Raw genomic sequence first — 10,422 nt, forward strand, 5'->3', positions numbered from 1 at the left:
GGGGAGGAGGTGAAGGAGACGGAGGAGGGGGGGGGGAGGTGGAGGAGGGGGGGGAGGGGGAGGAGGGGGGGGGGGGGAGGTGGAGGAGACGGAGGAGGGGGGGGAGGTGGAGGAGACGGAGGGGGGGGGGGAGGTGGAGGAGACGGAGAGACGGAGGTGGAGGAGACGGAGGGGGGGGGGGGAGGTGGAGGAGACGGAGGGGGGGGGGAGTGAGGAGACGGAGGAGACGGAGGTGGAGGAGACGGAGGGGGGGGGGGGGAGGTGGAAGAGACGGAGGGGGGGGGGAGGTGGAGGAGACGGAGGAGACGGAGGTGGAGGAGACGGAGGGGGGGGGGGAGGTGGAAGAGGGGGGGGAGGAGGTGGAAGAGGGGGGGGAGGTGGAGGAGGGGGGGGGGGAGGTGGAGGAGGGGGGGGGGGAGGTGGAGGAGACGGAGGAGACGGAGGAGGGGGGGGGGAGGAGGTGGAGGAGACGGAGGAGGGGGGGGAGGTGGAGGAGACGGAGGGGGGGGGGGGAGGTGGAGGAGACGGAGGAGGGGGGGAGAGGAGGAGGAGGGGGGAGGAGGAGGAGGGGCTACAGGGGAGGAGGAGGAGGGGGGGGGGGGGGGCAAAACATCCAGGTGAAATTGTACCTGGATGTTTTGCCTCTGAATTAAACTCTAAATTCAATTTTCAATAAATCATCATCAGATTTATGTTTCAACATTAAAAATTCAACGTATATATTTTCAACGGCCCGAAATTCAATATGCCAAAGTCAGCTGCAAAATGCAATGCATGAAATTCAGCGTTAACATCGGAGGGACCCAAGGAAGATCAATCGATCCTAGATGCTAGATCGTGGTCAAGCAAGGAGGGCGAGCGGGTCTTACACAGAACTGCGTTTATCGTTTATTTCAAACTGCAGTAAAAAGAAAAAACTGTAAATTATCACAAAAACATAAATAAAAGATGAGATCCCCCCCCTACCTTGATATAAAATGTGCTTAATAAATACCTGTTATTTGATAAGCATTTTACAGACCGATACAACGAATAGGGAATTATTAAGGTCCACCACCGTTAGTTCTCTCCCCATAAAAAGCTACGGTCAGTGTTCAATGACGTTGATTTACCTTTGAGCATTTCCTATTATAGGCTACTATGTTAAATGCTGTTTGGAATTAATGTAATTAATGGATTGCTTTTCCTTTGGTCCACAGATGTTAACACTGAATTTCATACATTAAATTTTGCAGGTGACTTTGGCATGTTGAATTTGGGGACGTTGAAATTTGATTTAGAATTTTTAACATTGAAAAATAAAGGTGAAAATGATTTGTTAATAAATGTAAAGAGTTATGTTCAGAGGCAAAAAATCCAGATACGTTATTTCAACGCATAAATATTCATTGCTTAGAATTCAATGTGTTCTTGTATTTCCAAAATCCAATTGCACAGATTTACTTCCATACGTCGCGGGGTCCACTTCACTTAATTTAAAAGTTTTTAAATGAAAATTTAGACTCCGATATTTGAAGAAACATTTCAAAGGACCCTTTTTCCTTTTTCACATTTTTAAAAAAAAAGCGTTTGTTAAACTGAATCCCAGCTCGTAAAGGTTGGGTACGGAATTCTCTTTTTTGGCCATTATTGCAAAATTGAAGTGCTTTCTAAAGAAAATGGAAAACACGCATTTTTGTTTCCCTATTAGGTGTTAAGTAGCCTGGCTCCGCCCACCTAAGTACTTCCGCTCAATTTGAATTTCCCTTCAGTACTAGGTCTGGGTCTGCGGTATGTTAGTGGGTTTTCTCCATCCAAATTTTCTGTGTCCAATCAGCGAACGGAGGAAGTGGCTGAGATCAATGTCAGCTCTCGTTGACGGACATCTTCACGAAAGATGTTTGGTTTGTTTACAGCCTGCGCGCAACGTGATTCCCGACCAAATGTTAGCGATTGGTTATGGCAGATCCAGAGTGGCACTGGGCAGATCCAATAGTTTTAAACTTCAACAGACACCCGCCTTCAAGTGAGTTAACGTTGGTCAATTGATTAGGTCCAGACTCTCTGTGCAAAGGAAATGAAGTACAAGAATCTGGATGATGACCAGACTAGGTGTTATGGTCAGCTTCAGCTGAAACAAAACTTCAGTTCTTAAAACAGCTTTCTAAAATAATAGGAAAACACTGTTTTTCCAAGTTGTGTTCATATAAAACACACATATTGTCATTTCAAAATACGCATGAACTTCTCTGTACGCATGGTCGCAGAAGAAATTCCTTCCTCTTAGTTTGAGTTATGATAAGAACGATAATGATTTATGATAAGGCAACACAACACACAGAGCAGGCCGTTCGTAGTCTCACACAATTCTGCACTTTGACTCTTACTGCCAGACACACACACACAACAGAGCATGTTACACATACACCCACACACACACACCAGAGCATGTTACACACACACCAGATCATGACACACAAACACACACCACAGCATGTTACACACACACACACACAGACACCAGAGCATGTTACACACACACACACAGACACAGACACCAGAGCATGTCACACACACACACACACACACACACACACACACACACCAGAGCATGTTACACACACACTAGATCATGACACACACTCTCAGACCCCAGATCATGACACACACACACACACACACACCAGAGCATGTTACACAAACACACACACCAAATAATGACAAACACACACCAGAGCATGTTACACACACACACACACACACACACCAGAGCATGTTACACACACAAACACACACACACTAGATCATGACACACACAAACACACACACACACTAGATCATGACACACACTCTCAGACCCCAGATCATGACACACACACACACCAGAGCATGTTACACAAACACCAAATAATGACAAACACACACCCGATCATGACACACACCCGTTCATGACACACACCCGTTCATGACACACCCACATCCGATCGTGACACACACACACATCCGATCATGACACACACACACACACACACACACACACACACACACACACACACACACACACACACACACACACACACACACACACACACACACACACACACACACACACACACACACACACACACACCTCAATGGGTCAACAGTCCAGAGTTTAGCTCTGTCCTACCAGAACACCCCTTGCCCCCAGTGACAATAGTATCACCCTAAAAACTATTTAGTACTTCAGCTACAAGGCTGAATAACCGCTACAAGAAAACGACAACACCACTGTGCGTTTTGTGTGTGACCATTTTCACGTTGATACACTCCAGAACAGTCCATCACACGAAGGTGGCAAAAAAAACAGCTAACATGAAGCCATATAGACAGCAGCACACCCTCGGTCAATGAGTTGTGCTTTCTGGGTGTGGTTCTTGTCGTTAGCCACCTGGCTAGCACTCAATGTACGTCAGTTGATTGGCAGAACTACAGCACGCTTACAGTACATTTATAGGTTCAAACATGGCGGTTAAAGGAGTATACCACCATATTAGCCGTTGCAAGCCCTTTGAAAATCAGCCTCTTCTCGCATCACAAGTGGGCGTGTCCACCTAGATGTGTCCTGGATAGATCAGTCTACCAAACTATCCAGTGGACTGTAGCAAACGTTGCTGATCTATCCATCATACATCTAGGTGGACACGCCCACTTGTGATGTCAGAAGAGGCAGATTTTCAAAACGACTTGTAACGGCTATTCACACTCACACCTGGTGGTGCAATATGTCACCTTTAAGAGGCGGGGCAGATTCCAGAAAGGGGGGGGGGGTTGCCTAGCTAAACAGCACCACAAAAAAAAAGAAATGTTGCCATATTCTCTATTGCGACCAAACGCATGGCATTGGAGCTATAGCGGTGCGGTCATAATTCATAGCATCTGTTTCTTTAAATAGCTAGTAAAGTTAAACAATGAAATAGCAGACAGCGTTGTCATTATTAATGATTCAGAGGTTAGCTTAGATTAGCGACAATAGCGCTCAATAGGCACTGTTTAGTTCCGTCTTTTAAAAAAACACACATTTAAAACAAGCAAACAGAGCATAAATGAAAAAGTGGCTTTTGAGGGTAATTTGTTAGAATTTCCAAAGCCATCCGTCGGTAATTAGCGAGTGAAATGCTCTGTGAAAATACCTGTTATGGTTGACTGCGCAGCATGCCTCTTTTTCCTCATTTAGATTTTTTGCTCTCTTTTCTGTTAACCTTCCCAAAGCCATTTACATGCAATGTATCCAATGTAACACACGGGTGTACATCCACAAAACAATGAGTCAAAGAACTGCAGCTTGATCCAATCGCTTATAAATCGTTTTAAGGATGGATTGAGGATTTTAAGACTTGCCCCCAACTCTGACCACCCTTGAAAAAAAAGACTGACAGCTTTTATGTTTGCTTAGCTCTCTGCTAAATCTCAAATACATTGCACTTTCTACAATTCTTTTTTTTTTTTTTTATCTATTTTGTTTTATAATTTCCTTTAACAGTATGACGATGTTTCTATGTGAAGCACTTTTAGTCTGCCTCATGTATGAAAACTGCTTTATAAATAAATTAAAAATGTTAAATGTTAAAAAACTGCCTTTCATGAAAGATTCACACTGCCATAATCATCAGCAGCGTGACAGTAGTGCACTTTGAGGAATCCTTTTGACGGTATAGTGACACGATCCAGTACACAGATCAAGTAAGTGTACAACATTTTTTCCTCTGCATGATTTGCATGATTTTCTCCCTGACACCTTCTTCATTTCCCTAGTGAGATCATTGTGTGCCTGTATTCAAATACACACCACACTGGTTGTTAAAACAGCCATCAAACGCACACAGTGGTGTCAGCTTGGCTACACCTTATCGAAAAGGAAAGGAACTCCTCGAAACACACAGCGATGAGATGCCCTGATTGCTCAGAAATTAACAATCATGTGTCTCAAAACATTGTGCCTTGAAACATTCGTGGTCTTTCCTCAGATTATCTAAATTGTAGGACAGCAATGACTACAGTTTTGAGTCTATTCGAGTACATACTGAAATGATGGCTGAACTATTGCTATGCCGCCTTTGCTCGGATGATAATCAAGTGAGCCCTAGAGTTGATAATGAGGGCCTCTCACTTTACATTTAAATTTAAGGGATTTTGCTGACGCTTTTAATTCCAATTTATTCATTACAGCCATTCATTTACACACTGACGGTGGTGTCAGCCAAGCAGGGCGACAGCCAGCTCGTCGGGAGCAGTCAGAGTGAGGTGCCTTGCTCAGGGACACCTCGACACTGCTAGGAGGAGCCGGGGATCGAATTAGCAACCTTCAGCTTACAAGTCAACCCCGCTTTACCTCCTGAGCTGCTGTTGCCCCCGTGACTACAGTTGTGCATCTCTATGCAAGTCTACACTGAAATAATGCCTGAATGCTACAAGCTAAGCTAACATCCAGCTTTGCTTAGATGATAGAGGGGTGGGAGGGTTGGGTTCACGTTTGCTATATAATGCAGTCCATTTACCATAACAGACTAAATTTCTGTCAAACATGAACGCAGCAGCTGATACCAACGTAGATTGCAGAAATGGTGTGAAAAGTTAATTATTCCCCTGCAGAACGCTGGGGGAAACCGACGCGCGTGCCAACGTGTTAAATGTTCAGCCAAGATATTGTTAAAGATGGTTAAAAGAATAAAAGATGGCCGCCTGTAGCATGTATTTTCCAGAAGGGATCATGTAGAGAGGCCATGAAGTTGGCTAGACACTTTTATCCCAAGTGGCTAACAGGGTTCAAAGGATGACCAGTAGGCTGAACGATCAATCGAACTCAAACCGACATCAAAATACGATTTGCAAATCGCAATTGCTGTGATTAGCTACCGTTACTGACTGGAGATCGGTAAAGATTTGTATTTATTTTTCTTTAACAATTCAACAGCTAAATAAAGAAGGAAAGACGTGGACCTGAATTACACACACAAACACACAAGGAGACACCAGACCATGGCACACACACACACACACACACACACACACACACACACACACACACACACACACACACACACAGTTTTAGTAGTGACGTCATACGGTGTAGGCATCAAAAATTCGAATAAAAAGAAGACCTGCCAGCACTCACAATCACACACCGGACTAAATGAATCATACCCCTCCCAGTCCACACCCCTCCCTTCCCAGTGGATGAGTCTCCCCAATCTCGGTCATTCTAGAGGCCTTATATCACGTCTCGCTATGGCCGGACTTGTCCTTGCTTGAGACGATGGTGTACTAGACCTGTCTCTCGTGCAGGGAGAGACAGGTCTACTAGATATATCACCCTGATATTTCATGCAGCCAAACCTTTGCACAAATGTAGAGAGAGACACACACACATAGAGACACACACAGAGAGAGAGAGAGAGAGAGAGAGAGAGAGAGAGAGAGAGAGAGAGAGAGAGAGAGAGAGAGAGAGAGAGAGAGAGAGAGAGAGAGAGAGAGAGAGAGAGAGAGAGAGAGAGAGAGAGAGAGAGAGAGAGAGAGAGAGAGAGAGAGAGACACACACACACACACACACACAGAGAGAGAGAGAGAGACACACACACACACACACACACACAGATATACACACAGACACAAACACATAGAGAGACACAAACCCACAAACTGACTGATTCGTCAGTAGAGAAATCAGCCACTTGTCAAAGTGTAGAGCGACAGTGGAAGCGGCTAGTCTTGAACACATCACGTAGACTACCGGGATACATCTTCAAGACGTGCAAATACCTATCGATTTATCGATAAAAAGTAACACATCCCATAATGAAGCGGACCAGTGTGGTGTAAACCACCATGTATTAAACCGTGCGGGTTTATGTTATTGTCCAACATGGGCCAGGGATTTAAAAAGGCACGAAATGCACGAAATGTACAACAAAAAAACGGGAGAATTCTTACCGAACGTTAAAAATCCGAACAGCACCGCGTGCATCAACGCATCCATCGCGAGCTCTTCCTCCGTTCACGGCGCGCGCTGGGGCGGCACTCAAACGGGACCGCGGGACAACTTTCCTCCCGCACCGATCGGACATTCACGGGGAAAAAAGGCACGAAAAAAAAGCAACTCAGGCCACCCGGTGAGTTCCGCGGGGAACGAACGACCACAGACACCGACACGCTATATCCCCTGGGGTAGTCCTTGAAATGGGCCGGTGAGTCGTTTTGTAAGAGCCGACTATAGTTACCGAGAACCGGGGTAGGGAGAAGGCTGAGACTGAGTGAGAGACACCGGGGAAGGCGGGGGGTTGTTGGGGGTTGTCTCGCTGCCAGCCCGGAAGTGAGTGGAGGTTCTTGGTGGTTGGAGGAGGGGGACGAACTAGGAGGTTCCCGACAGGTACGACCAGACGCGTGCACGTGGTTCGGACGCGCGCATTTAAACATTTTTTATATATATATAATATTCGAATGAGCTGTGTGTTTGAGCTATAGATGTGTGTTTGTATGTGTGTATGTATATATATATATATATATATATATATATATATATATATATATATATACACACACACACATCTATTATTTTTCTATAATCAAATATTTAAATATTGTTTTATCTATATATATATATACACAAATCTATAATAGATGTGTGTTTATGTATATACACACACAAACACATTTATTATTTTTCTATAATAAAATATCTACATATTTTTTTAATCTATATCTTTTTGAATTTATGTATATACTGCATATATATTCATCTATTTATTTATTTATATGTTATATAGGCCTATATGTTATATATTAACATATTTTAGATGTTTACTGATCTTTATACACTGTATCTGGTATTAAGGCTGCTATGTAGCTGTTGAGGAGCCAAGCCTAAGAATTGTGTATTTATACCATAAGATGCAATAAAAGTAATTCTGATTCTCAATCATTTATTTATTTAACTGTTGAAGCAGACCTGCTGACTTTATGGGCCTTAATGGAGGTCCATTTAAAACTCTAACATTGACTCTTGCTGTAGAATGAAGAACCCGCACATGATCGTTGCAAAGATATCGTTGCGTGCTTTAACAGCTCATTCGAAGTGTAGTGTAAACTTTATCCTTGGACAGTTTCACATTGCACGCATGTGGGTATAGGCGATGTACAGCGCACACACGCATGTGTGGAGTGGGTATTCAGTGGGTTCACCTGCTCTCGCGAGATATGCAGGCAGTCCCGCCAGGCATGCAAGGGGACAGGGCAGGCAGGGGGGGTCAAAGTTTGCGTCGAAGTAAGTCCTCCCTCAACCCTAACCAAGCGCCCCGCGCCCCCCCCCCCCCCACACACACACACACACATACAGACAACACACACACACACACACACACACACACACACACACACACACACACACACACACACACACACACACACACACACACTCACGCGCGCGCACAAACGCACAAATACGCAAACACACACACACACACACACACACACACACACACACACACACACACACACATACAAGTACACAATAATACAATCATTAGGTTTGGTTCCTCAACATAGCGACAATACAAGATAAAGTAAATAAAGATAAGTGCAAATAAAAATATGTTAAAGAAATATGTAAAAATAAGTAGCAGCATATGACAATCCTAAATAATAATCATAAATAAATTAAGATGGTGTTCATCGTCTCGCATTATGCTCAATTAATCGGCTAAATGCCCTATGATGTAAAAGTTAAAATTGAAATTGGCCCCATGTGATTGACGTGAGCTGACGTAGGCATGAGGGAGGAACCGCCTACCCTGACGTCATCCCCATTCACGTGACTCAGTGGAAAGGTAAAGGGGCGTGTTGTCTGTTGCATATTTGTATATTTGCACAGTGACTGATTGTAGCTGACTCATTGTCACATTTCCCAATGTCTGATTAATATAGATACTCGATTTGCGTGCGAGTGTGTGTGTGTGTGTGTGTGTGTGTGTGTGTGTGTGTGTGTGTGTGTGTGTGTGTGTGTGTGTGTGTGTGTGTGTGTGTGTGTGTGTGTGTGTGTGTGCTTGCGAGCGTGTGTTTGTGTGCACGTGTTTGTGTGTGCGTGTTCGTGCGTGTGTGTGTGTGTGTGGGGGTGCGTGCGTGTGTACACGTGTGTGCGTGTTCATGTGTGTGATTTTGGCAAGGTAATGATTTGCATTTGATTGAGTTGGGCGGGGCTAAATTATGATTGGGCGGGGAATGTGAATCTGAATCTGATCCGTAAGAAATGTTGATCATATTTCAAATCGCCCGGCAAAGACTTTAAGTTATAATTAAATTAACCATGAACAAAAATTCATTCAATAATAATAATAATATTTCATTATATTTATATAGCGCTTTTCAATTAACCAAAGACGCTTACAGTGAAGGGGGGGACCTAACTCACCACCACCATTCAAGCATTCAAGTTTGTCTTTATAATATTAATGATGAATGGTTATGTAGATAGAACGGATTGGAAAGGACGGCTTTCATTTAAATAATCATGTCCGATGCTTGCTCATTAATATTAATTGCTGTATCTATGACTTTCAGAGTAGTCCTATCTGTTGTCTCTTACGCGTTATACGACGTCTCTGATGCTGAATGCACGCGTCACCCCACTGTATATTGTACAGTGTTTACCAGCGTACAATTTTGGGCCTACAAAACGCTAGATCTCCATCTAGTGGTCGATTCTAGAGTGTGCAGTTCTACATTGTAGAATAAACGACTATGTTCCAGCTTAAAGGAATACTTCAACGGTGGAGACATGAATCTCTATTGAAAGTGGGTCATATATTATGTCGAATAGTAACATACATTTCTAATTTTTTGCCTCCTTGACCAGGAAAAGGCAGACAGTGACTGTTTGGCGCTTGCGGATTGAAGACGACGACTCCCACAATGCCAATCCGCGTTTACGACCTGAGAGACGTAACATAACCATTAAGCATTCACATCCTGCAGTCCAGCGTGACAGAAGCATGGAGGAGAAGTGATTGTTGCCGATTGCCATATCTAAATAATATTATATTATATAATACATAGGTTTCTATGTAATATAATACAATAGGCCTACATAATATCACGGCCAAAAGCTGTGTGAGCCTCTGGATGATATTGTGAATTAAAGACTGCGTCGGATTCTCGGACGCCTCTGGTACTTCCACAACAAGTAAAGACTCGTAGTGGGGGTTATATCGGCCAGAGAAAAACAGATCGTTCATGAGGCTAGACTTCATAACAACTACAAGTATCGATGCCCGCAGGGACCTGTTTGCGCTTCTTTGCTGATTCAGATGAATCAGTTATTAGAACTCTTTGCGCTGGTTGAACATGAGGGAGAATTTATCAGTTGATGTTTATAATTGTAAGCTATAATGGGTGTTAAGTTCGCCTCTTAGT

The 10,422-nt window shown here is 43.8% G+C and overlaps 1 protein-coding gene across 1 annotated transcript in view; it reads right to left on the reverse strand.

The window, feature by feature from the left end:
• ptgfrnb (prostaglandin F2 receptor inhibitor b) overlaps positions 1 to 7,361 on the reverse strand; it is a 59,803-nt gene extending 52,442 nt beyond the window's left edge. Inside the window, 1 exon segment of the mRNA XM_060055440.1 lies at positions 6,949 to 7,361. Within this exon segment, the coding sequence (XP_059911423.1) occupies positions 6,949 to 6,994 (46 nt within the window). The 5' untranslated portion in view covers positions 6,995 to 7,361.
• Between the last annotated feature and the right edge of the window lie 3,061 nt (positions 7,362 to 10,422).

This window comes from Gadus macrocephalus, chromosome 7 (assembly GCF_031168955.1).
Source record: "Gadus macrocephalus chromosome 7, ASM3116895v1".
Taxonomy (NCBI): domain Eukaryota; kingdom Metazoa; phylum Chordata; class Actinopteri; order Gadiformes; family Gadidae; genus Gadus; species Gadus macrocephalus.